Source organism: Ceratotherium simum, chromosome 12 (genome assembly GCF_057802395.1).
Source record: "Ceratotherium simum simum isolate JZ-2026a chromosome 12, ASM5780239v1, whole genome shotgun sequence".
Classification (NCBI taxonomy): domain Eukaryota; kingdom Metazoa; phylum Chordata; class Mammalia; order Perissodactyla; family Rhinocerotidae; genus Ceratotherium; species Ceratotherium simum.
The window spans coordinates 59,098,497-59,126,127 of NC_141911.1; the positions used below are offsets into that span (position 1 = coordinate 59,098,497).

The following is a 27,631-nucleotide window of genomic DNA, read 5'->3' on the forward strand; positions in this document are numbered from 1 at the left end:
AAGACACATCTGATAAAGGACTGTTATCCAAAATGTACAAAGAACTCTTAAAATTCAACAATAAGAAAACAAACAACCAGATTAAAAGTGGGCCAAAGATCTTAACAGACACTTCACCAAAAAAGATACACAGATGGCAAATAAGCATATGAAAAGTTGTTCCACATCAGACCTCATCAGGGAAACGCAAATTCAAACAATGAGATACCACTACCTATCAGAATGGCCAAAATCCAGAATACTGACAATATCAAATGCTGGCAAGGGCACGGAGCAATAGGCACGCTCATTCATTGCTGGTGGGCATGCAAAATGGTGCAGCCATTTTGAAAAACAGTTTGGAGGTTTCTTATAAAACTCAACATACTTTTACCATATCCAGCAATTGCACTCCTTGGTATTTACTGACAGGAGTTGAAACCTTATATCCACACAAAAACCTGCACAGATGTTTACAGCATCTTTATTCATAATGCCCAAACTTGGAAGCAACCGAGATATCCTTCAGTAGGTGAATGGATAAATAAACTGTCGTATATCCAGACAATGGAATATTACTCAGCACTAAAAAGAAATGAGCTATTAAGCCATGAAAGGACATGGAGGAAACTTAAACACATATCACTAAGTAAAAAAGCCAATACGAAAAATCTACATACTGTTTGATTCCAACTACATGACATCTGGAAAAGGCAAAACTATGGAGATGATAAAAAGATCAGTAGTTGCCAGGGTTTAGGGAGGAGGGAGGGTGATTAGGTAAAGCACAGAGGATTTTGGGGCAGTGGAACTACTCTGTTTGGTGGATACATGTCATTATAAATTTGTCCAAACCTATAGAATGTACAACACTTACAGTGAACTCTAATGTAAACTATGGACTGTGGGTGATAATGATGTGTCAATGTAGCTTCATCAGTTGTAGCAAATGTACCACTCTGGTGGGAGATGTTGATAATGGAGGAGGCTATGCATGTGTGGAGCAGAGGGTATATGGGAAATCTCTGTACCTTCCACTCAATTTTTCTGTAATCCTAAAACTGATCTAAAAATAAAATCTATTTTTTAAAAAAGCAAAAGCCATTTATAAGACAGCTTGTACTCTTACAGAGGAAAAGAAATGTGCAGTTTGGAACATTATACCTGTTCCCATGCTCTTGATCCCTTGAGAAAATTGCCAAGTCTAACCTTCATCCTGGGGTGCAAGAATTACTGCTCAACAGTGTCTTCTTATTAGGTGTGTTGCAGACAGCCCTGGAGAAAGGGAGAGAGGGAACAGAGAGACAGAGAATAGGAGCCTTCCACAGGGTGTGAAACAGATTTTAAAGAAGGCACAACATTTTCTTAGAGATTTAGGAGGAAATTTGCAGACCATCTTCTGCTACCAGGTTAAAAACAATCACTTTTATTTGAACGTATCATGAAAGTTATGCTTCACTTATGCCTCAGTGGCCACTTCTACTTGAAAATAACCTGCCTCAACAGTAGGATTTTCTGAATATTGATCTTTTTTCCCAAAAGGAGTAATGGACTTTGAATATAGGCAAACACTTATTTTATGAGTACACAGACAGCCAACAAAATATATGCAGTGACAGATCCTCTTTTACAAAAGAAGAAAACAAAAAGGACAAAGCTGACTTATGCCAGGGAGGTCCATGTTTCCTCTCTCTTCTAAGAACCTAATTTCTTTTAGATTTCCTCTCCTCTGGGTTTTCGTTAATCCCAGGGACGCGCTTCTTAAGAATATAAATGTTAGCAGACTCCAGGTGGAACAGTTCCCTCTGCCCAGGAGAGTTAGTGTGTTAAGGGCTGAATTGTGGCCCCTCCCCAATTCATATGTTCAAGTCCTTACCCCCAGCCCCTCAGAAAGTGACTGTATTTGGAGACGGGGCCTTTACAGAGGTAATTAAGTTAAAATAAGCTCATTAGGGTGGGCCCTTATCCAATATGACTGGTGTCCTTACCACAAGAGGAGATCAGGACAGAGACACAGAGGGAAAACCATGTGGAGACACAGGGAGAAGAGGGCCATCTACAAATCAAGAAAAGAGGCCTCAGAAGAAACCAACTCTGCCGACATCTTCATCTCAGACTTCTAGCCTCCAGAATTGTAGAAAACAAATTTTTGTTGTTCAAGCCACTTAGTCTGTGATACTTTGTCATGGTAGCCCTGGCAAACTAATACAGTCTATGAGACTAAACCCTGGTGACTTCAGCATTCCCACAGTGCTTCTATCCAGAGCCTCATAAAAGCAGTTCACGAACTTGTTAATGCAATTATAAAGAAACTGTAGACTTCCTGAATTCATTCAACAAACTTCTATCGAGCTTGTCCTGCACCTCAGGTACTGAGTTAAATGGCAAGGACAGAAAGGTGAACTCCCATGTAACTCAAAGTAAATAAGACCCCAAACCACCCTCAAGGAATTCACAGACTAAAGACAAGAAGGGCACATAAAGAGTTAATTTCAGTACGGTGTGATCAGTGGTAAGATTGCAGTTCGCGGAGTGCCATGGGCAAGGACCAGAAGCTGTGGGAAGTTCACTGGGACATAGGAGAGGTGATGGACTGGAGGCGACACCTAATTTGGGTCTTCAGGGAACAGTAGACGTGTGCCCGGCAGATGAGAGCAGAGAGACATTTCAGTGATAGGAACACCACGGACAAAGGCAGGGAAATGGGAAGGTGTCTAGAATGTCAGGCGATGAGTGAGAAGTTCAGGGTAATTGGAGTTAGGATGTGCATGAGGGAGGGGGGAGGAGAGACTGAAGAATTAGGGTCAGACCACGAAGGATTGGGTATGCCAAATTTGGATTTTAACCTGAAAGCAGCAGGAAGCCACCAGAGATTTTTGCAGAGAAAAGTCATGATCAGACTTGCTCTGAGCATAGTTTCTCTGCTAGCATGGAGGATGAAATGGTACCAGGAGAGGCAGGTTGCAGAAAGACCAGACCGCGGGGAGGACAGTGGGAGCCTGAACTGAGGCAGTGGTATTGGGGTGCGACAGTCGTCCTGCTTTAGAGATAGTTCAGAGGTGGAATTGGAGGGGTCTGGAAACTTATACTGGAAGGATTTTAACACTTCTACTTCTGTATGTGCTGATACCGGAAAGGTGCTTCCAACTGTAAAGCACTAGACAGTATTTACTTGTTTCTTCTGTATCAGATGTATAAATAAATATCATTGCTTCCTTCAACATACACACTTATCATCGACTTACTAAAACACACAATATTTTATTTACTTTTTAAGAATTAAATTCAAAAGAGCTACATTTCCTTTGTTTACATTTGGGAAGAATTGCTCCTCACAAAAATACAGTGTAATTGGATACAGTTAAAAATGAATATCTTATTTTATCTCCTCATAGCATGTCTGGTATTTTTGTGATTCTTCCAAGTCGGACTTGCTGGAAAGCTGCCTAGTTGAGGCAATAGAAAGCCTTGGAAAATACACTTGCCTGGGTCTAACCTGAGTTTTCTCACTAGCTACCTGCCTTGAGAAGTTTACTCAGTCTATCTAGGCCTCAGTTTTCTTATTTCTAAAACAAGGGATAAATTCCTTTATCCCTAAGACTCCTTCTGACTAAAATTCCATGTCTTTTCTCCCAGAAGAAACACTGCTCTTGAATTTTAAAATGCATTTTTGTTTTGCTGTTGTTTTAAAAAGACGTTAAATTTTGCTAGAAAATATTTCTCGGGAAGTATACAAATCTTGTTAGACGTATTTGAGATTCATTAAAACAAAACTGAAGCATCACTCACGTTTAAAACATTACTATTCTTGGGGTGCAGAGGCACTTAGGGAAATATACTTAAACCTATGTAGATTCAACCAAGTCTCCGAGTAACACGACCAACAGGTGACGCTTGTTGAAACAAATGCGGAGTCGAACAAGGTAAATACGACGGCAGGAAAATGAACAACAAGCAGGACGATTTCCTTCTCCCTTCCTCAGGAAACTTGTATCTCTACATGGAAAAGGGCTCCAGATCCTCTGGAAGAGAAATGGGAGAATGGGGAGGGAAGTTTCCCTGATTTCTCTACTTCCTACCTGCTGGTCTGTCTGATTGCCTCTCCAGCTCTCACTGATAAGGAATTGACTCCCCCGCCCCCCCTTTCCTCCCTCTCTCCCCTTCACCCTGAGTAACCGTACAGTCTTAGCAAGTGATGCTGTCGGAGACGGGAGACGGGCACGGAGGAGGCACCGCTGCCGCCTCCGGGCGGGAGAGCCTCTCCCAGCGCCAGCGCCCCGCTCGGCCCCCCGCGTCCTCCCCGCAGCGACAGCCGCGGCGGCTGCCCCCACGGCTGGATGGTGGGCGGCGGCGACTCGGCCCGGGTTCCCGCGTCTGACCGCCGGGTCGCGGGCCGCGCCGTTCTCTGCTCCTGCCTCCCCGCCCGGGGCTGCCCGGGGCTGCCGGGGCCGCGGGAGGCGGGGACGGGGCGCCGCGGGGAGAGCGCGCGGAGGCGGCGGCGGGCGGCCGGCACCCCTGCGCTCGGAGCGCGGCCGGCGCGATGTCCACCAAGGTCAAGAAGTGCAAGGAGCAAGCGAGGGTGACCTTCCCCGCGCCGGAGGAGGAGGAGGAGGGCGAGGACGGGGGCGCGGAGCCGCAGCGCCGCCGGCGGGGCTGGAGGGGCGTCAACGGGGGGCTCGAGCCGCGCGCCGCGCCCTCGCGGCGGGAACCGCGCGGCTACTGCCCGCCGCCCTTCTCCCCGGGGCCCGACATGTGAGTACAGGGCCGGCCGCCCGCGCCGCCGAGGACGTGCCCGGGACCCCAAGGCCCGCCCGGCACGGCAGTTCGATTCGGGGCGACTTCGGGTGGGGGAACAGACCCCGGCCGGGGGCTTGCCCCCTTGGTCCCGCTCTGGAGAGGGACTTGCGGGGCGCCGAAGGCGTGGTCGGGGGCTCTGTCTCGGCTCACTTGCACGGAACAGCCCCGCGGACGGACATACGGACGCCAGACACGCTTCCCGGCGAGCTGACACTTCCTCTCCTACAACCGAGGACGCGGGCACGACTGTCCCCTGGGCTGGCGACCCCTCGGAAAATGGACCCCGGGGTCCCCGAGCTTACCCGGGGAGGCCAAAGAAGGGGAAGGGGTGCATAGACCCAAGCGCGCCCTCGAACCCCGACTTCCTCCCCAGCGTCCCAGCGCGGAGCCACCCTGGGAACTTGGGTCCCCTCAGACGCAGGACAGGGGAGTGGGGAGGGGAGAGGGGACTGCGTGCGGTACAGAGTGTGAGTTGAACGTTTGTCCGGTCGCCTTGTTCCCCGACGGCCCATTCACAGCTGGAGTCCAAGCCCCAGCGGGTCCCCCGGGGAGAGAGTGGGCGCGGGGCGGCCCCGGGAACCGCTTTAGTGGTAACTTTGGCTGTAGTTCCCAGGCGGCTCGGGGTCAGTAGTTGTTTCTTTTTTAAAGGAAGGTAGAGGTCGGAGATCTAGTGTGTGAGAAAGAGCAACTTTTCTTAATTGACAGATCTTGGAAACAGCCTTTAATCAGCTGCGAGACACAGAGAGGATGAAAAAGAAGGCGATTAGTTTTGGGGTGCATGCTCTCTATTTCTCTTGTCACCTTCCTTGGGCGTGCTGCAGGGTTTACTGTCTTTTTTAGGAAGAACGCACAGATCTAGGTAGAGAACTTGGAGTCAGTCGTGGCGGGCGGCCCTAACCGCCTGGGCTGGGAAGTGGTTCTCCCGGGAAGGGACCGAGGTTGTGCAGCGCCCCCTGCTGCCCGCGAGCTGCGCACAGCCCGGGTCCGAGGCCTCTGCGGCGGCCCCCACTCTCGCACTGCTGGGCTCGCCCAGAGCCGGCGCCTGGCGGGGCAGGACTTGCCTATAGGAAACAGAAATCAGAGGCTGGGAGCAGATCTCCTAGGGAAGAGATCCGATTTAAAATGAGCGACGCATCCCGATGTGGTTCAGTTATTGCTGAAGATTAGCCTGGAGTGGAAATGGCCCAGGAAATGGAGGGAAGCTATAGCCTCTGGGATTAAAGCGCCGCCAGCTCGCTTGGCCGCCTCCCTAAGGTTTTAAGACATTGTCCATTTTTTCTTTGCCAATTTGGTTTCTTATAACCCAGCTCAATTTCTAGATTCTTTAAAATTGTTTTCTTTTACCTTAAATCCACACTGAATGGGACACCAGAGCGCTCTTATCTGAGAATGCAGGGCGGAGCAGAGATTCCTCGCTTTGCCTTTTGAAGTTTGAGGTCAATTACACAAAGCACTGGGGCAAATCCTATTGTAGACTTGCTGTCTAACTGCTAATAGAGCATCTTTCCTATCTGCTGACTTTACATAATTCAACCAGTAAATGTTGTAGTTGTACTTATTTTGTAAAGCGGTTGAGAAGACCCAGTCATTTTAAGAAGGTATACGTTTATAAACGTTTCTTCTGGAGGTAGGGCAGCAAGCTCTTCATGTTTACTTGGGCCTGTCATTTGGTACACACCAGAGACTAGCCTGGTATCTGTAGCAGAGATTAGCTCTTTGTGCCACCTTTGAGGAGAATATGGCCGCAGTTGAATAGCGTAGAAAGTGAACCAACAGCCCTAGGATGGAATCGGAGGAGGGCGCTCAGCCTGTCAAAGCCCCAGGGTCATTTCGGTAGGCAGAAGAGAATAGCTGAATTTAAAATGCAGCGGGGATGCTGAGGATAGAATCCCACTTTTACCAGAAAGATTCCTCAGGGTGATCCTGTTGCTCATTTCACTGCTCCGTGCTCCAGTATTCCACTCGGGAATTTTAAACGGACTGACTTAGGAGGAAGAATGTCTTCTGCTATATCACTAACAAGACTCTTTTTTTTATCCTTTGCTAGAACTCTTGATTCAACCATTGATTGAAACCAAGACTTCCTTTATCCCAATTATTTGCAAACCTAGGGCCAAGTAGTATGTCATCGGTGAGATTACCTCATTCTTGGAGTTTTTCAGTTCTTAAATATGTCTGATGAACTCCAAAAAGGCATTTGAAGGCGTTCTCATGAGTTTCAATTCAAAGACATTTCTTAAACATTTACATGTGCAGGCTAGGTACAGCAAGCCACAAACACAAGGATGACAACTTTTCTGCACTCAAGGAGTTTAAAATCTCATGAGCGACAGGTGGAAATGAAACTGGGCATGAGCAATTATGCTATAAGTTAGAAGAAAATAAGTACCATAAAAACATACACACAAGGATAGAGCTATGAAGGGTCAAGTGCAAAAGAGACAGACAACCACAGTGTTGTGGAGAAATCAGGGAAACCTTTATGGGCCTTAAAAGATAGATAGGATAGGAAGCAGAGACAGACTGAGTAATTAATTCAACAACCACACCCCACCCCCCCAATGCCAGGCATATCTGGGGAATATTAGTTGAGTTTGCTTGGAGCATCAAGTATGTGTGGGTGAGCAGTGAGATGTAGCCGGATGTGCTGGTTTGCGGCATTATGTGGAGGATCTTATATGCTGGGAGACGGCAATAGGGAGCCATTGATTGTTTCAAAGCAGCAGCAATTTGATCAAGGCCACTCTGAGAGCAAGACGGATTGAAGTGGCAGTTGGCAGAATGTGAATAAATAAATTAGGGGACTATTTATAGCTGTCTAGGCTGAGATTAGGATTTGTAATAGCGTAGTACTGGCGGGATAGAAAGGGACAGATTGGAAGAGAGAATACACGGACAGAATCTATAGGAATTTGCAGCTCACTGCCCATGAGGGGTTTCAAGAGAAAGCAGGGTCAGAGATGACTTGGTGATTTTGACCTAGATAAGTAAGATGGTTGATGTCATTGTTGGAAAAAAACAAAGAGGAGGATCTGATTTTTCAGATAGTTCTGAAAGAGGTGTCAAGCAGAAAGATGGAAATGCAAGCTTAAAACTTGGGAGAATTTGAGAGTCTACTATCTGATGGAAATTGTTAGAGTCATGTGAGTATGGGATATTACCCAAAGAAGGAGTGTGAAGAGAAAAACAAAGGGCCTAGGCTCCCTTTTCTGAGGGAAACTTCTTTGTTAGAGGGCAGAGAGAGAGTAGCAAGCAAAGGACACAGAAAAAGGTGAAGGAGCAGGTAGTACTAAGGCAGGGCTGCTAGAGAGAAGAGTTTCAGGAAGAGCGAAAAATTGACCCACAATTGGCAAATACTTGATAAATCAAGAAACTTGAGCCTACTTTTAGTAAAAAGAATCAATCCTTATGTGTATTAACATAAGTACACAAAATCATTAGATTTCTCAGCAGTGTTATCTTTAATGGAAAGACTTCTAGAAAGGAGGACTCTGTTTAGTTTTTCTTCTGGAAGTGCTGCCAAAAATTTGTCATAATAAAGGCAGTAATTTGTGTTTATATAATACTTCATGCTGCCGTTTATACTAATTAACTTGAGTCACACCTCTTTAAGGCTGGTTTACCATTGTCATAATTTGGCAAATGAGGAAATTGGTACACAGAGAAGTAAAGTCATTTTCTAAAGGTTATTCAGTGAATCAATAATAGAGCTTCTATATTCAATATAGTATTATTAACTATAGTCATCATGCTGTACATTATTAGATCTCTAGACTTATTCATCCTACATAACTGTAACTTTGTACCCTTTTACCAACATCTCCTCATTTCCCCCACCTCCCAGCCGCTGGTAACCACCGTTCTACTTTCTGCTTCTGTGGATTTGGCTTTTTTAGATTCCACATATAAGTGAGATCATACAGTTTTTTTCTTTCTGTGTCTGGCTTATTTCACTTAGCATAATGTCTTCCAGGTTCATCCATGTTGTCACAAATGGCGGGATCTCCTTTGTTGATGCTGAATATATTCCATTCCATATATATATATATACACACACACACTACAGTTTCTTTGTTGACTCATCTGTCGATGGACGCTTAGGTTGTTTGCATATATATCTTGGCTATTTGCTAAGACAGTAGAATTTAGGTACTCTCGTTTCACGCCCCCCAAAAAAGGTAACTATGTGAGGAGATGGATATGTTAATTATCTTGACTGTAGTAGTCATCTCACTATGTATACATATATCGAATCATCATATTGTATACCTTAAATATATACAATTTTTATTTTAAAAAATCATAAATAAAGCCATGGAGTAATTAGAGGATTTTAAAAAAATAATAGCGCTTCTGATGCTCAGCTCTGTAAGATAGGAGAGCTGAAGATGAGCACACAATGCCTTGTAACCCAGATCATCTAGTTGGATGTTAGTTTCTGTGGCAGTGGCCTTGTGTAAATCTTCCAGTCTAGGCTTCGTCTGGCTGTGGAGTTGAGAACCGTGTTGTGCGTGGCTTGGGCATCAAATTGGAAGTAGCATCTTCCTCCCACCCCGGGGTTGGAAATCAGAGATTCTCCAAGTGACTGTTGAATCTCCAGGGACAGGAGTTTGGACTTTATGGACTAAAGTCAGACTTTATTAGTCAGTGTTATTAAGAAAGAGGCAGGTTTCTCCACAGTTATTGTTTAATTTTCAAGAACAGCACAACATGGCATTAGGCTTGAGAGCTTTAATAATCTGAAACTTTTAATTATATTATTAGTTTATCCCCTAGAGTAGTAATTTCACTATTTACAATACAGAGTTGTCATCTTTGTTGGTTGTTTTAAATTATTTTTATATGCTATCAAAGTAATTCATGAATATAGTTTTAAAAGTTAGGACTAAAAAGGCTTATAAGAAAAACAGCAAGTCCCCGGTAGTACTTTTTCTTTCTCTCCACTCCATTTCACTCCATGTTTAACTCTTTTAACTCCTGCTGTCTTATTATTCTTATATTTTAGATGTTATTGGTTGTCTTAGGTGAGAATTTTCACTTACTTAAACCTCTTAATCTCCCCCCATCCTCCACCACATGGTTTATCACAATTTTTTTGGTTAATATCTTAAAGTCTTCATTATATAACCATGTAATATTGTTCACTGCTGAGTCCAGTAGTATAGTATGATTACATTTCTTTTCTTTGATAGTTACTTGTTCTTCTTGGAGTAAATATTTGTCCCATCTTGTCCTTGCTTCTTTAGCTAAATCTTCTGCAGTCTCTGGCTGTGTGTGTTTTCCTGAAGACATCCCTTCTAAAACCCCTCTGACTTCCTTTGTATGTGGTTTTACTTTTTTTTTTTTTTTCTTTAGGAAGGCTTTAGAATCGTCTCTTCAGCGGCCGGCCCAGTGGTGTAGCGGTTAAGTGCGTGGGCTCCGCTGCTGGCGGCCCATGTTAGGATCCTGGGCGCGCACCAATGCACCGCTTGTCAGGCCATGCTGTGGCGGCGTCCCATATAAAGTGGAGGAAGATGGGCACGGATGTTAGCCCAGGGCCAGTCTTCCTCAGCAAAAAGAGGAGGATTGGCATGGATGTTAGCTCAGGGCTGATCTTCCTCACAAAAAAATACAAAAATAAAAAAAAAGAATCGTCTCTTCATCAGTACTCTTCTGAAATTTCGAGATGATATGCCTTGGTATGGGTCCAGTTTTCATCATGTGAGCTGGACACTTGGTGAGCCCTTTCAATATCTGAAGATTATGCCCTTCGGTTCTGGGAAGTTTTCATGTATTATTTTTTTATTATTTCCTACCCACCATTTTCATTCTTCTCTCTTTCTGGACTTCCTATTATTTGGATGTTGGGCCTCCTGGCTGATCCCCTAGTGTTTGTATCTCTTCTCTCCTGTTTTCCAATGCTTGTCTTCTCTGTTCTTTCTAAGATATTTCCTTGACTCTAGCTCCCAAATCTTTCACTGAATTTTTTCCATTTTAGCTATTATATTTTTAATCTCTAAGAGCTCTTTCTTGTCTTATGAGTATTCCTTTGTCATAGCATTCTTTCTCATTTCAGAGATGCAGTATTTTTTTAAATATTTCTCAGGAGAGGAGGGATTGGCAGATAATAAACCTGGCTGCTGGTATTCTGGAACTGGGCAGGGACCCCGTGTTCTTAGTCCCTGCTCTCCTCTGGGCCTCGTGGCTTATCTAGAGCATCTCTGCTTCTATTTCTCCAGAGATTTCATACCCTATCTTTCTTATAGAGGTGAGGCTTGTCACTTGATCATATCAGTTATGGGTTAGAGATCTGGGGGAAGGGTTTCTACCTGCTCCTTATACAGACTGTTAGCCAGTTCCCCCATTTTTGGCTCCTGCCTCATCTCTACTTTCTGGGATTTCTTTTGCCTTCAATTTCTAGGCCTTTTCTGGTATTAAGCAGGGTGGATCAGCTTGCTGCTTCTTCTAGGCAGTCTGGTTAGACCTTCCTTCTCTCTGCTAAGTCATTTACCATTCTCCCAACTCATCTCCTTTTCATCTTCATGTATTATGGACTGGGGTTATGAATATCTTCTGATTTCATGGAAGATGAAATTTGTGTTGCTGTTGTAAGTTCTCCTTGTTGTTAAGGGAGGTAATTTTGGAGAGAAGGGGTAAGAAAGGCCTCTATTCCATCATCTTGAAACCAAACAGCCTATGATGATGTTTTAGGTGTTCATTTAAGCCCTAATGAAGACGGTATGATTAACAGAACCAAGACTGCAGAAGGAAGAATATTCTTAATCATGACTGATCTTATTAGGCAAATGGAGTAGACAGTAACATGTACAGTGTGATGCGAGGGTCATCTGAAGTCCCCCACCTAAAATCGTCTTCGTACCACGCTTCCTAAATTTAACTAATATAGAATATTTTGAAGAAAAATAGACTGTTTACGTTGGAAAGGATTTCATCTCATCCAGTCTCTTCTTTTACCAATTGAGAAACTGAAGCTGAAGGTTGACGTCTAATCACAGCAGCCCCGACCCCTCTGAAATCTCCAGGGGCCTGGGGCTGTGCCCTTCACACTGTGGCCTGCTTGGGGTTAAGCTTTTCTCTCTTCCTCAAAGAAGTTTAAAAATGCATTTACTCCTGGGAGGAGCAACACAGAAAACTACTATTAATTCATTTATGAGACCCAATTAATTCATCATTTCAATTTGCCTGCTGATGGCAGATCAACTTGAGAAAGTTTCTAAGCTAAGGAGGAGGACTAAGAATGGGGGAAAGAGGAGAAAAAGATATCTCAAGGCACAGTTGACTCCCCGCTAAACATCACTTATGGTTTTCTCTTCTCTTAACATCAAAGAGGTGAAAGGGTCCTGGACCAGGACTCAACCATCATCTGACAATTGGGTTAGAATTGTAGGAATTTTTCATTACTGTGCTAGGATAGCAAATGTCTGTCTGTTTCCTCCCTCTCTCTCTGAATTATTCATAACTATTGAGCTGTTCATTTGCCTGCAATATCCCATAAACCCTTACCACCAGCTGACAGTAGGCAATAAAACACCGCAGGAAATGGAATGGGAGGAAGAAAACTGTTTTTACTGACCTCCTGGGCCCTTGGTAGGAAGGAATACTTTGAACTTCCTAGCTGGGGATTGAGATCGCCCCCTTCAGGGGACATGCTCGAGTAATGGCAGCAGAGCTGTCTTCTGAGGAGAGAGGCTCTTTTCTTGACCAGCAGTCTTCCTTCTCAACACTGCCCTCCGCACTGCCCAGTATCAGTCTGGCAGGGGAGCCAGATTAGTGGCCTGTGCAGGGTGGACACACGGGAGTCTGGCCCCACATAGAAGGTCTGAAGTTGTGAACTGTGAGGTGGCCAACTTCACACTTGTGCATAAGGGGCTCAGCAGTGACTTGATGAGAATAATTAGAATTGTTATAGTGTTTTGTCTTTAATTTAGCATCTAGGTCAAGGATATGTGCCTACAGTTATCTAGTAAAAAAAAAATTCCCTATTAAAAAAAAAACTCCCCTCTTTTCTTTGCACTATTCAAATAATAGATGACAATATGGATTTGGTCCCAGACCTTTTTAAAAAATGAGATTTAAATGTCCACAAGTGTGTGACCTGTTAAGGAAAGAGCATGACAATGCTAATATTCTATACAAGTTTTGCAATTCTGAATACATTTTGTCAAATAGGACTGATGCATATAGATTCTCTGTTGAAAAGTAGGTCGAGGGGTGATGTGATGGGAGCAAGCATCTAAGAACCTCAGACTTTTGACTTCCGATTTGGATGATAATGATGGAAAACCAGATCCCTTTGCTGCTAATAATGTTAGAGGTTAATATATATATAAAATTGATAGTGACTAGTGTATTTAAATAGCCAAATATGAACTTCTCTTGGGTCAATAGGAGTTTTTTATTTTATTATTGAGTTCACTTTGTCTCAATTCTTGTTCAATTATAGACTGAATTTGTATTTGACTTCTAATTTCATTGTCACTAATCTTCCTGAAATAATAAATATTAGTTTTAGAAAGCATTGTGCAAATGAATTTATTTTTGAAAATGAACTTAACTATTAATTATTAGAGCTTATTAATTCTAAGATTTATCCTCTGTTTGCCCCCCAGATTATCCTGACAAAATATAACTTTATGCAAGATCAAAATCAAGAGATGTAGAATTCACCAGTTACTTTCATGGTGTAACTAAGAATTGAATGTGATTAAACATAAATCTGCTTTGAAAGAAGAATGATTGTTTACATTACTTTAATTTCTGATTATTAATTTATGTTAAAGTATTCATGACATTCTTTTTTATAGAAGAATTATTCCAATTCCCCTCCACCACTACTTCCACACATTGTCATATGTGACCAATCGTGTTCTTGAATCTAAAGGGAGAAATTATCTGCTCCTTAGGTCTTCAGTCTTTCACTTTAAGCACCCATGCATCTGTACATCCGTCTCTCCAGCAGATAGATATTCATCAGCCGTGTACTAAAGCCCGGCACGTAGAGATAAAGAAGGCCATCTCTCCTCTTAAGGATGTTCCAGTATCGTTGAGGAGACAGGCATGAAAGCAGACAATTACAACGCATACGATAGTCAACTTAATGGAGTCTACACAAACAGAAACATCTAAGTTCTAGAAGACGTTTGCTTGAATACTTTCTTGGGCACCCACGTTTAAGAAGCATTATCAAGAAGTCACGCAGGCAATGGTTAGGGGTCCTCCTTTTAGAGGGAGCAACACGCTGTCAAATGGCTCTTTTGCTTTTCTGGTTTTAGCTGCTGAGGGGTCTGGCAGAGCTCTCAGGAGAGAGGTGACAGGGAAAGTGATGCAGAGAGGAGCCCAGAGCTTCCCTCCTTAGATATACAGCAGCTTCTTGTCTCTGACTGAGTCATTAGGGCATATACCCAAATTAGCACATGTCTAATAGATTTATTAAAATGATTCATGGAGAATTCTGAATATAACACAGCCCAACAGACACTCTCAGGGAATTAGTTACTGTGGAGACCCAGATATCTCTCTAGACCTGTGAGTGCCGGAATCTCTACATTTTAATTTTTTTGTGGGATGAGAATTTTTAGAAATGAAAGCTGTGCTTTCCTCTTTCTTAAATGGAGCACCTTTTCTTGCTGGTTGTTGCTACTGTGACAGTGTGTTATTTAGCTTTTCACGGTGTGGGTAGAGGCAGGCTCAGTGTAGGTGGTGTGGGACAGGGGACCCCTACCCCTGCACCCTCTACACCAGACGGTCGAACTGATTGGGCTGCCTGGCACACTGGTGCACTTAGATGCTACTGAAGGTCAGTGTCTCCCACTCCACAAATACGTACACTAAGAGATGTTCAAAACGTGTGTTTTTGACAACATTATCAAGCCTGTTTGTCAGATGCCCTTTCCTCCTTCCAAGCACACTCACACCATGTAGATGTCAGATGTCCCCAGAGGCAGCCACATTGACTGACAGGTGCCTGCTTGCCAGGGGGACTATGGGGTTTGTCTATTTTTTGACTTTTCGTCTCTGACTGTCTTGTCTTTTGTCAGTGTCTGCTGCTTCCCACCTTCATTACCACTTCGAGTTATCACCATCCCTGATACTGTAACTAACGTGGTGGTTGCTCTCTCGCACTTTTTCCCCCTCCTCTGTGCTTTTCTCACTATGTATCTTCTGTGGCTCCTTATGCTTTTCTTGCCCTTCACAGAATGACAGACTGGATCCTAGCCGGTTGGCACATTCACTTTCTTCAGAGTGGTGAACTGACTGGTCAAAACAGTTTGAGTGTTATTCTCATTGCTTTGGCTCACATTGATGGTGTTATTACTTTGTCGGCTGCTTGCTGGGTGGATTGAGTAGATGGTTATTTCTCCACTCATTTCAATAAAGGATTTGAGGTGACTTGTTTAATAATGTTCATTTGTTGCTGAGTGCTAAAGAGCTTGCGATTCAATCCAAAGAGCCGTTTTAGAATCTGTTCTTTATAGAACCAAAATGTTCCAACACATAAGCTAAGCATATATTTTAATACAGTGATGTTACTTTGATTTGCAACCTGTTATTCATTTTCTTATTCTCCAGAGACATCATGGGAGAGTAGAGAGAGCCTGGGAGAGGACCTCTGAGCTCTCTCTCATCTTCTAGTTCTCTATTTTTTAGTGATTTTGAGGAAGTTAATTACCATTCTGCCTGAGTCTCTTTATCTGTAGAATTAGTATCAATTGACAAGTATTTTTGAACATATACTGCACTGTATTAGACACTATAGAGGTGACATAAGAAGTATAAAACATAAGATAAGGAAGCATTAAGCATTTATCCTCAGTTGAACTTAGGGAACATGAATTTCACAGGAGACAATAATCAAGGAGACAAAAATCAAGGAGATGAAATAAAATTAAGCACATAGATTTAGGAGCAGAATAGCAATATTACAAAAGCTCAGGCCAATGAAGTGGTCAGGAATGGTTTCAGAAAGAATCGAAAGACAACATTTCAGAATGGACAGAATCTTGCAGGTCTTCTAGTCATTATCCTGTGAAACATTACCCTCTGTTTACAGAGGTGTAATGTAAGCTGGACCACGGAAGGTAGGAAGGATTTGAACTGGTGAACAGCAGAAATAAGAGTATGCCCAGGATGGAAACAAAAGGAACATCCAGAGGTAGGTGTAGCTGTCAGGAAACCACGACAGCTTGGCTGAGCAGCCACATGTAGCTCCTGTAATCTGCCTGTAACAGGTCTGTCTGCTGAGCCTCCCACCTGCTGACTAGGAGAGAAACAAATGAACCAAATGTCCATCCAACCTGTGGCTTGAATTAGTTTTTTTAATTCTGTTTTTGTTTTTAGCTTGCTAAACAGACACTTACTCTCATTCAACAAATGAATTAAGCAATCAATAAATTAAGCAAGTTAATTAAGCAATTAAGCAGTTATGTGAATTAACAAGGAGGGAAGTCTTGCCCTACATCAGCGCAGGGATTTGCTCAATAGGATAGTGTCTCCCTGTGCCTTGAGCCAGTGTCTAAGGGACCTTTGCTTGCTGATTCTTCCCTCCAGAATCTCCACAAGGGGTTGGAATCTCTATGGTCTTCGTGTCCCCCCTAGTTTAGCACACTCTAAAGAGATGCTATGAGGCTGATTTCATTGAGCTTAGTTTGATACTATAAAGTAAATTTTCTTTTTAAGAAAAATTGCTCAGGCTCCCAGAAAGCCACCCCTTTCCCTGCTCTTCTCTGTAGCATCTGGGCATTGGGGGAGGGGAGCTTGTGTGACCTCTGGAGTGGGGAAAGAGTTGGTGTACTCTGACTCTTGTCTCTAGGCGATGTTCATTGTCTACTTGGGTGCTGCTTGTCAGCAGCAGGAACTTGATCTTGGCTGACTTGCCTTTGTTATAACCCAGATGTGCTCCCTGGTGTACAGTGGTTTCAGCTCAGCTCCCATGGGCTACAGAGCTCTATCCAGCTCACAGAACCAGCCGTCATCCCTAGTCTTGCTGCAGGCTCCCTGCTCTCAATGCAGGGTCCACACTGCATGGGAGCTGAGGGTAGCTTGAGAAAGCCCCCATCATTCCAGACAAGCGGTGTGGGCCGGACAGCCCACTTAACTAGGTTGGGCTGGGGCAAGAATACCTGCCCTTGGTGCTTCCTCACGCTATTGGATCCACATCTTGAGTTTTACTTCCCTTCTGTTATGTTTTTCTTCTCCCAGGACAATAAGCATCATGATTTTGCTGTCAAAAGTGGGAGGGCTATCTTGTCTGCATGATGAGAGCACTCTATGATCAGGTTCCTTCCGAATTAGAGAAATAAAGGAATTGATCAAATCCTTCCTCAAGACAATTTCCTTTTCCTAAATTCTGCTTGCAAAACCTCATTTTTCTTGCAAAAAGCTGAAAATTACCTTGATCTTTCTCTTTGCATTCCTCTTCTAAAATTTACCTTCTCCACTTCCCCCTAAACATGCCCACCCAACTCTATACTGCACTGCTCACCCCCTCAGGCAGCAAGATGGCCTGAGTCAACCAGGGCAAAGATCTTGTATTTGGAAAGGCAAAGGAGAAAACCATCTTACTAATTTTTCAAAAAGTACCCTTGATATAATAGGAATACCCTTGGTAGCACAGAAATAAGTAGAATAATATGTTTTGAGGACAGTGAGGAATGAATCAGGGGAGCAAGGAAAAGAAGGTTGGCCAGGCACGGTGCGGGGGGGCTGTCAACATCCCTGAAAGCCAGCCGGAGGATTCTAGTTTTGTTTGGCTTGGTTTGGTCTGGTTTTAAGATAACTGTGGGTGTAAAAGCAGAGTTTAAGAAGAGCAAGGTGCTGGAGATGGCTGTGGGGTACAAAGTGGAAAATCAGGAGCAGCACGAAGCACTGGAAAGAATAGGAGTCAGAGAGACTCCAGCTTGAATCCCAGTCTGCATTTTACTATGTGTGTTACCTGGGGCAATTTCCTTTGAGCTCAGTTTTCTTATTTGTGAAACAGAAAATAATACCTGCTTCATAGCATTGTCATGAGAATTAAATATAGTGCATGAAAAACAGACGTATAGACCAGGTACTCAGTACAGTTTAGTAGCCTTCCCTGGTGCCATCTCTGCTGGAAAGCTGTTGTAATAATCCAGCTATGATTTATTAAAGATCTGGAAGGTGGTGCTGGCAATGAGAATTGGAAGGAAGGGTCCAGTACAAGAACATTCCAAAGGAGAAGCTTGTGACTGACAGGATCGAGACAGTGAGTCATAGACGACCTTGAAATTGCTAAACCTGAATAACGCCTCAAATGCAAATGTTAGGAGGGGGAACAGATTTAAGGAAGAAGGTGATTTGGGGCATTTTAGAGTGATCGGGGAACAGATGGTTGTACATGTGGGACCTGAGGTCGAGAGGACAGGGCCTGGAAAGAGAGTCAGCAACTCAACTCCCTGTGGTGCCCTCTGGGACACCTTACCATCCAGGAATGTGTGCCGTGGTAGCACGCATGAGGGAGTATTTATTAATGCTCTGTTTTTTAAAAAAAGATTTAGATAACCATAAAATGGTTTAAAACACTTGGAGTATAGGATAATTGATTTAAAATCTATGTGATAAATCATTCAGGAGGAGGAGAGAAAGACTGCCAGAAATCTGGGATAGGATAGTGATGGTAATTGAGCACTTTTAGATTCAAGCTAAATCCCTGGATACCTTGGGCTGGGGAAAAAAAAAAGAAAAGGCCAGGGTTATATAGTTTATACTGTTAAAGGAAGCAAACTCATCTGGAGAGAGAGGCTTCTTGATACACAATTCTAGGATGACTTGAGTGCTTGAATCCTCATAAAAGGTGCAATGGATACTATAATGGACAACCTGTTTAACCCCTTACATGCATTTTCCAAGAAGACATATTAAAATTGATATTTAAAAAATATCAATCCTTGATAAAAACAAGGGCATGACATTAAATAGTCATTGGTGAAGACAGGTCTGCAGGCTGCTTATTTACTGTGGTTCAGGTAAGTACTTTCTGGAGATCAAATTTTACATGGTAATAAAGCATAGAAAACCTGAATGAATATAAGGCTGCTTGTCCCTTAGCCTACACTGCTCAAACATGTTATTTTGACACTACTTTGGGCAGGGCCAGTGTGACAGGTGTTTAAAGGCCTCACACTCTGGGATCATTGATCCAGGATAGCCCCATTGTTTTTACACTGGAGGTTCCCAACCTTGCTGCGCATAGGAATTGCAAAGGATGCTCATTTAAAATACACATTCCAGGGCACCACCCCTGAGAGATTCTAATTTAGTTCCTCTAGAATGGGGCCCAGGAATCTGCATTTTAACAGGCACTCCAGGTGATCTTGAGGCAGGTGGTCCTCAAGTCACACTTAGAGAAACACTGTTAGAGGTCAGATGAGTTGATGGTAAAGTTATGAAAACCGAGGAATGTTACTCGTATTTTTGCCTCTGAATAGAATGGAGAAAGGTTTGTCTTTGGGTGGACCAAAATATTTCTCAGAAAGAACTTTTTATCTGCCTAAGTGTTTGACAAGCACTAAGAATCCAAAGTTTATTTCGTGAGGCATGAAAATGTTTTTTTTGCCTTAAGGTGTATGGTCAGTGTCTTACTCAGCTTGGGCTGCCATAACAAAATACCATAGACTGGGCGGCTTAAACAACAGAAATGTATTTTCTCACAGTTCTGGAGACTGGCAGTCCGAGATCATTTGTGCCAGTATGGTTGGGTTCTGGTGAGAGCTCTCTTCTGGCTGGCAGGTGGTTTCTTTCTTGCTGTGTTTTCATGTGACAGAGAGAGAGAGAGAGAGAGCAAGCTCTCTGGTGTCTCTTCTTTTAAGGGCATTAATACCATCATGAGGGATCTACCCTCACGACCTCATCTAACCCTAGCTACCTCCCAAGGGTCTCATCTCCAAATACCATCACATCTGTATGTTGGTTAGGTCTCCCACATACAGATTTGGGGGGGCACAGTTCAGGTCATAGCAGTCAGATATTAGCAGCATCAATATCAGCCATGAAGGAGCTTGCATGTAGAGCATCTGATTTCTGTCGGTGGCACTCCAATGCAAAGAATGCCCTACACGATGTACCCTTGCAGTGCTGAATGAGTCAACCCATTGGATGGGGATCTGAGGGTGAGAAAATGTCTGGCAAAATGGTTTTAGTCTTAGCATTACTAAAGTTAAGCATCCTCTCCCATTCACCCTCATTCTTTCCTTATTTCTCATACTAGAGGAGATGCATTGTCAAGACCAGCTGGGATTGGGGCCATGTTTCTGCATTGTAGATGAACTGAATGTGACTCATTCTGATCTTTCAATCCAGATTAAATTTATCTTAATACTGTAAGGAATGTTAGGGGAAAAAAAGACACTTCCTATGTGGATTCACCTTGAAGATAAGTAGCATTAAGTCAGCTCTTTTATTTTGACATAGCTGTATAATTTGTTCTAATTGAGAAATCTGACTTCACACTTAACTCAGTGTTAGAATCTTTTAAAGACAAAATCAAAATGACTCATGTAGTCAGTGTTGTAGAGTACTAAAATCCCACATTTCACCTCAAATATACAATATGGAGGTATAGATTCTGAAAGAAGATATACTGAGAAAAAACCTTAACGTACTAAGAAATACAAAGAAAAAATTCATGAAATATCATTTTCTGGTATTTTCAAATCACTCTCTTTTGGGAGAAAAGATGGGGTGTTTTTGTGGAGTGGGGTTTGGCGAGGAAGATTGGCCCTGAGCTAACATCCATGCCAATCTTTCTCAGTTTTGTATGTGGGACACCGCCATAGCATGGCTTGATGAGCAGTGCGTAGGTCCTCACCTGGGATCCGAACCAGTGAACCCCGGCCCACGGAAGCGGAGTGTGTGAACTTAACCACTACGCCACCAGGCTGGCCCCATAGGTGGGATTTTTATAAGTGATTTTCTTTGTAGGTAGCAGTAATTAGATAAAAAGCCCTTTCTATTAATATGTGATACTTTAATAATGAGTTTATTTTTCCAAAGATAACCCATCTGAGTAAAGATTGGAATTCTGTAGGCATATATACTCTGCATATATATTCTGTGGTCATAGATAATGTCAATATATTATCAATGGTAAGCACAAAATTCATCTTTCTTACAATATGGAAATTCAAGCCATTTGAAGAGTACCAGTTTGTAGCTTAATAGTAAAACTATTAGCCCAATGAAGTCAGTACCATTAATAGTAATAAAACATACTCACTTATTACAATGATAATATTTACAAGATTTGTTTAAAACCCTTGTCATAGGTTTTTGTCTTGAAACTAAATTCTCCTCTGTGTGGTTCAGAGAATGCTATTTCCAAGTTCTTGACCACCTAAAAATCATCATCATACCAACACACACACATAATACACACACACCCAATCTTGCACCTCCTTGTCTCCCACACACACCACACACATCACACACCTCACTCTACACACTACCCTACACACCACCCGTCCATACCCTACTAACAATAGTAAAACATACGGCATTTATTTCGCTTCAGAAAGATTATAATGTAATGGTTCCCAATAAGTAGCTATATTTAACAAATTTTGTCAACTAAGGGAATAAAATAAATAAAATTTTAAAACATGAATTTTATTTTATTTTATTCTTGCTGAGGAAGATTAGGCCTGAGCTAACATCTGTTGCCAATCTTCCTCTTTTTTTGCTTGACGAAGATTAGCCCCGAGCTAACATCTGTGCCAGTCTTCCTCTATTTTATATTTGGGTTGCTGCCACAGCATGGCTGTCAAGTGGTGTAGGTCCACGCGTGGGATCCGAACCCGTGAACCTGGGCCGTTGAAGCGGAGTACGCCAAACTTAACCACTACGCCATGGGGCCGGCCCCATGAATTTTATTTTTTAATAAAAATATTCAAACTGTGGTTAAAACTATTCAAAATGTGCAAAAGGATACAAGTGGAAAGTAAAAATCTCCCTTCCCCTATGGCTTCTCATTTCCTCTCCCCAGAGTCCCACATGCAACTACAACTAAAAGCTTCTTGTATTGTGTATGTATATATATAAATACTATATTTATTTGATTTTTAAAAGTTGATCACCTGACACTAGTTGAGCAGTCAGAATGGGGTGCCAGTCACAGCACTCTGCCCTTGGACAAGTTAACAAGCCTCTCTGTGGACCTCTTTGGTATCCTCACCTCTGTAGGTCTGCCTGGCCACGTTTCCTGGCTGTCTATCTGGGAAATTTCTGCCAGTGGCCTCTGTGCTACTCTCTTGGTTTGGGGCCCACAGAGCTGAGAACTGAGTGGGGGCTGGTAAATGCCTCTGAGTTCACCTCCTGGAGATGCTCCCTAATGTCCACCTCTAGACCCCTGACTGGTTTTCAACCCCTGACTCTAGGAAGGCTATTTTGTCAATGGTAGAAGGTATTTCTGGAATATATATGATAGAAGGAAAGCCCTTTTCCCCCCAGTCATTCACTTTTAACTTATCACTCTTATTTGCTTCAAAAGTCAGTAATGTGAAAAGAGCTTTATCTGGTACCTTTTGGTACGACTCATACCAAAAAAAAAGTCACAGATTTTTAAAAGGGAGGTATCGAACATTTCAATCAGCAAGAATGTTAGAACTGGGTAAAGGTAAAGATACAAATTTGTACTTATAATGCCATTGAAATATTAAAAATAATCACAATGTTAAAAATTATATTGTTTATTTAGCATTGTTTTTCAGAGACTTGGAACGTCTAAAAAAGCTTTTTATTCATGAGCCCATGAGGAAAATCTGCAGAGCTTTATAAATTTCCATTTTACACCTGCGGTAAGGAGGCCCAAGGAAATGAAATTATTTACCCAGCATCACAGAAATTAAAATGTGAACTCAAATCACTGCACATGTCAACTAATTACATGACTTTTATAATGCAGCTGAATCTCAACTCACGTGGTTGGTGTTGGGATTCCAGTGCACATTGTTCTGGAGACACAATTAGCACCCCGTTGCTTTATTCACAAAGTAATACTTTATTTAAGCCATAAATCATACCTATCCTTTTAGTTCAAAGAGAGAACTATATAATATTGGTAATTAATTCTTATTGCACAGGCAAAGTTATTGTCAATAAATTAAATCTAGATTGATACCCTAATTTTATAATTGCTAAATCTTGTCTGTGTCATTGAAAAAATGAATCATAAGTTTTTTTTTTAGGGGGGGACAGGATACCCTTAAGAGAAAAAGATAAAATTAAGATCGTGCAAGATGATACTTTTTTTTTGTCAATTAATTTTGGTTAAAAATATGCAATGGCTGGAGAGGATTCTTCTGGCTAATTCTTGAAAACTTTATTTTCTTTAGCCTTCAAGCCTAGAGCTTTGGTGCCAAGTATCTGCTAGCCTCTATTTTCTAGACTTTTAAGAACAGTAGTAAGGTCATTCCACAAGGTACAATGAGTTCCATCTTTGCCAGAGTCACAAGGGAGGCTCAGGTGTCTGGAAATTGTTCATATTATTATTCCTTCAGAATGCTACTTTCTCTTGAACAGGAACTCTTGTTCTGAAAGGCTACTGGCTCCTTTCTGGGTTCAAGCAGCCCATGTTAGGTACAGGTGTATATTTCAGGCTGGCTGCCCGCGGGCCACAGGTCTGCAGCAGGTGCCGTCTACTGCAGAAATGGCCCGCTTTGTGGGAGGAAGCAATGTGCCCTAATGTTCTACAGTTTTTTTTTCGTTGCTGCTGATTAGGTCCATGGAGGCAAGCCCATCCCTGAGGCGCAAGACGGTGATGCGGGAGAAGGGCCGGCGCCAGGCCGTCCGGGGCCCGGCCTTCATGTTCAACGACCGGGGCACGAGCCTGACGGCGGAGGAGGAGCGCTTCCTCGACGCCGCCGAGTACGGCAACATCCCTGTGGTGCGCAAAATGCTGGAAGAGTCCAAGACGCTGAACGTCAACTGCGTGGACTACATGGGCCAGAACGCGCTGCAGCTGGCCGTGGGCAACGAGCACCTGGAAGTGACCGAGCTGCTGCTCAAGAAGGAGAACCTGGCGCGCATCGGCGACGCCCTGCTGCTCGCCATCAGCAAGGGCTACGTGCGCATCGTGGAGGCCATCCTCAACCACCCCGGCTTCGCGGCCAGCAGGCGCCTGACCCTGAGCCCCTGCGAGCAGGAGCTGCAGGACGACGACTTCTACGCCTACGACGAGGACGGCACGCGCTTCTCGCCCGACATCACCCCCATCATCCTGGCGGCGCACTGCCAGAAGTACGAGGTGGTGCACATGCTGCTGACGAAGGGCGCCAGGATCGAGCGGCCGCACGACTATTTCTGCAAGTGCGGGGACTGCATGGAGAAGCAGAGGCACGACTCCTTCAGCCACTCGCGCTCGAGGATCAACGCCTACAAGGGGCTGGCCAGCCCGGCGTACCTGTCCTTGTCCAGCGAGGACCCCGTGCTGACCGCCCTGGAGCTCAGCAACGAGCTGGCCAAGCTGGCCAACATAGAGAAGGAATTCAAGGTACGGTCTGCGCTCCACCCCGGCTGCCCGGTGGCCCCTGCGCTAGTCCGCTTCCCCGCTGCTGCCTGGCGTCTTCCCTAGTTGGCTTCACAATCAGTTTTGCCCATTGGATTTAAAATGACGAGGGATTGGGAGCAGCGTTAAGAACTGATCTGATGATTTTCCCCTCAGCATGGTGCTGTGATCAATTCGCTTATGGGATGGGTATGTACTGGATCGGAGAGCTATAATTACGGCGCTGCTCTGTGTTCTGGATAAGCGTTAAGTAGACCACGAGACTTCTCCCCGTTTGTTAAAAGGAGAGTTTTGGTGTGACTTCCCTTCCAAATTCTTCCTCTTCGTGTAGATAGTTGTATGATGGCACCCAACACAGAAGTAGTATTAGTTTTGCGTGCACTATTTATTGGCCCAAACATTTGTCTATTCCTTTAGATCTAAAGTCAAAAGATATATAAAATACTAAAGTCATTTCATTAATATGACAAAAATGCCTCTCTCCCTGAAATCCACAAATGTATATTCAGAGTGCTGAGACACATAGACATCAGGTCAACCCAGAAATATAAGGACAGCAAAGTGTTTTGCTTTAATGGATTGTTTTTTTGAGTGAACTTTTTTGTCAACATCATCTGCTGTCAAGGAGTATTGTTTATTTTTATAAAAATTGTACATTAATGATAGAAGATTTTTATTTTTATTCAATTGCTACTTCCTCCTGTACATTTTGGATGGTTCTACCTATTAAATCTGGGGCAAAAGGAGATTTCGTAGTTCTGGTGAAAGTCAGTCAGACGGTTTTTCGGCAGGTTCTTGTCTCGTGTTGTCCACCTAAGAAGGTGATAGTAGACATCAATTCCTTGAATTATTATCTGAATGCTGAGTTGATCTTCTTTATAGTTTAGTGTTCTAGTGTCAGATCACAGAAAGAGTGATTATTCTGTCTTTCAGATCTTATTGGAGCTTTTCATACTTACGCGAGATTTACACAAATGCAACTAGCAATATAATTCAGGTTAAGGGGCTGCAAGAAAATGGTAGGAAAGTTTTGTGATTTTTTTTCCCTTCCATACACACCAAATTCCCTAGATATTCATCAACCCTCATCTTGTCCCGGTAGAAATCTGGCCCTAGTATAATTTTATCTGTTATTCCATTAAAACTTTTCTGATATAAAAGCTACACATTTATTGTAAAAAATTCTGGAAAATGTGGAGAAAGACAAAGAAGAAAATAATATCACCTTGTATCTATTCCTTTTGAAGAAATTCATTATGTGGTATTCAAAAAGATTTATTTCCTTGGACCCGAAATGAATTATTATTATTTTTTAGACAGAACTCAGGTAGAGCAAATTGAAAACTTCAGATTCTGTTTAGAGAGAATAGAAAAGCATTCAAGTAGAATAGTTCTAATGGTCACTTCTTTATTTTGACGTAGTAATAAAAAATATAATTCTAAATTTATTTGTCACTTTAAAATGTCACTCAAACCTTGTTTTTATGCATTTTGCTTGATATATATTGAAAGTCTGCAAAAGAGATTCTACAAAAGGGAATAGTTTCTAAGATTATGTTTTAATAATTTATGAAAGATGGTGATGTTTGCAATTCTGCCCAGAGAAGTCATCTCAGTGAAGCAGTGGTAAGAAAATTTGTTATTCATAGTTTTCCCCTGAAGCTGGCTAAATCTGTATTGATAATACTTAGAATCTCCTTTATCCTGACTTAAAGAGTCACCTCTGATAACCTTTCAAAGGTGGGAAAATATTACAAGAGGCAAAAAGTGGAGAAAGCGTAACTGGGTTCGAGAGGGCATCCATAAAGCTGCCAGATATCTAAGGATGTGCACAAACCATCTAAAGCTCACAGCTCCTTTTTCTGAATTATATGGAAAGCACTTATGTAGCATAACCCCCTCAGAGCCAAAATACAGACTGTTCTTCAGAAATAGTCTCTAAGGACTACAAGTCTCTCCTCTGACTTAATATTCATTTTCTTTCCCATTCTTTCCTGTCCTTGTTATTTTTTTCCTATCTCCCTTCCTTTCACCTCTTTGCCCTTTCATCCTCTGCTCATGTCCATCTGTCAGGGCTTTAGACAGACAGAGAAAATAGTGCTTTCCCAGCGTTGACCCAGAGACTCTGAGCTCTGAAAGGGCAGTGGCAGTGAAGCTCGTTTCTGAGGCAAGCAGATGACCTAATTTGTCCTATTCCACGGTGTTTGCTCTGTTCTTTCCATAGAGACTTTGAGTTCAAAGTACTAGCCTTGAATAAAAAAATAGATAATGTGTCCTTAGTGAAAAAGAGGTGATTTTTTTTCCTTTTCAGATACCTATACCTATTTTATCTTATCAATGGCCTTTGAGATCTAGCATCTCACTCCTCCAATTGCCATCACTTAAGTGCTTCAGAGAAGGTTCTCAGCCACCATGCAGTTTTCAAAGTTCCTTGAAGAATACAGGAGGCATGGTGCCGAAAACATATGAAGGTCATTACCCCAAGAGGTTGAACATTCTAGGATACAGATTGAGATAAATTAATGGAGGACAGCTTGGTCACAGGTATTAAAGAAATGTTTTGGATGTGCAAATGCTGTCGGAAGCTATTCTGAGAAACAGAATATCAGAGAGGATGGACTCTGGGTCTAATCCTCCCGATGTCAGTGGCGGGAAAGCTGGTCATTTATTTAGCTGTGAGAATGCAAAGTGAGATTTCCTAATTCTGAGTCAGTGATGCACTTTTTTGCCAAAAAAAAAAAAAAAAGAAGAAGCCATTTGCCTTCCCTGTGCCTCAGTTTTCCTCTCTTTAAAGTAGAAAAACAGTTTCAACTTATATCACAGGAGAGTTGTAAGGAAGAGGAAAATGAATATAATGCAAAAGCAAGATAGCATTTATAGCAGGAAGATACTCTAGGAATCATCTGGCTATACAGACCTCTCATTTTACCGATGAGAAAACAAAGGCTGTAGCCAAGGTCCCATCTGCTAAGCCTAGATTTGGTGTCTTGGCTCCCAGTCCTAGATATTGTATCTAACATGCTGTATCTGGGAACACTGAAGCACTTCTATAGGATTTGATGTGTACTGAGCGTGCTGCATGCATCTAATCCTCACTAGGTAGCAATATTAGGTAGGCTTAGTCTCATCAGAGAGGTTAAGTAACTTCCCCCAGATCACACAGCAAGTAAGTGGTAGAAGCAGTATTTGAGGCCAGGAAGTCTGGCTTCGGATTTATGCTTTTAACTACTACACTATCCTGCTTCTTTTGTTATGAGGAAAAGGATCTGACAGAACCAAGTCTGCTTAGAGTTGAATTTCAATTTTCCTCTTAAGGATAAAAAAGAACTAGAATGA

The 27,631-nt window shown here is 42.8% G+C and overlaps 1 protein-coding gene across 2 annotated transcripts in view; it reads left to right on the forward strand.

Annotated features, from left to right (window-relative positions):
• The first annotated feature begins 4,512 nt into the window (after window positions 1–4,512).
• TRPC3 (transient receptor potential cation channel subfamily C member 3) overlaps window positions 4,513–27,631 on the forward strand; it is a 65,311-nt gene continuing 42,192 nt past the window's right edge. For both annotated transcript variants that reach the window (XM_087437669.1, XM_087437670.1), the window contains exons 1-2: window positions 4,513–4,731; window positions 23,509–24,280. In XM_087437669.1, coding sequence (XP_087293795.1) covers window positions 4,520–4,731; window positions 23,509–24,280 — 984 coding nt within the window. In that variant the 5' untranslated portion in view covers window positions 4,513–4,519. The remainder of the gene's footprint in view (window positions 4,732–23,508; window positions 24,281–27,631) is intronic.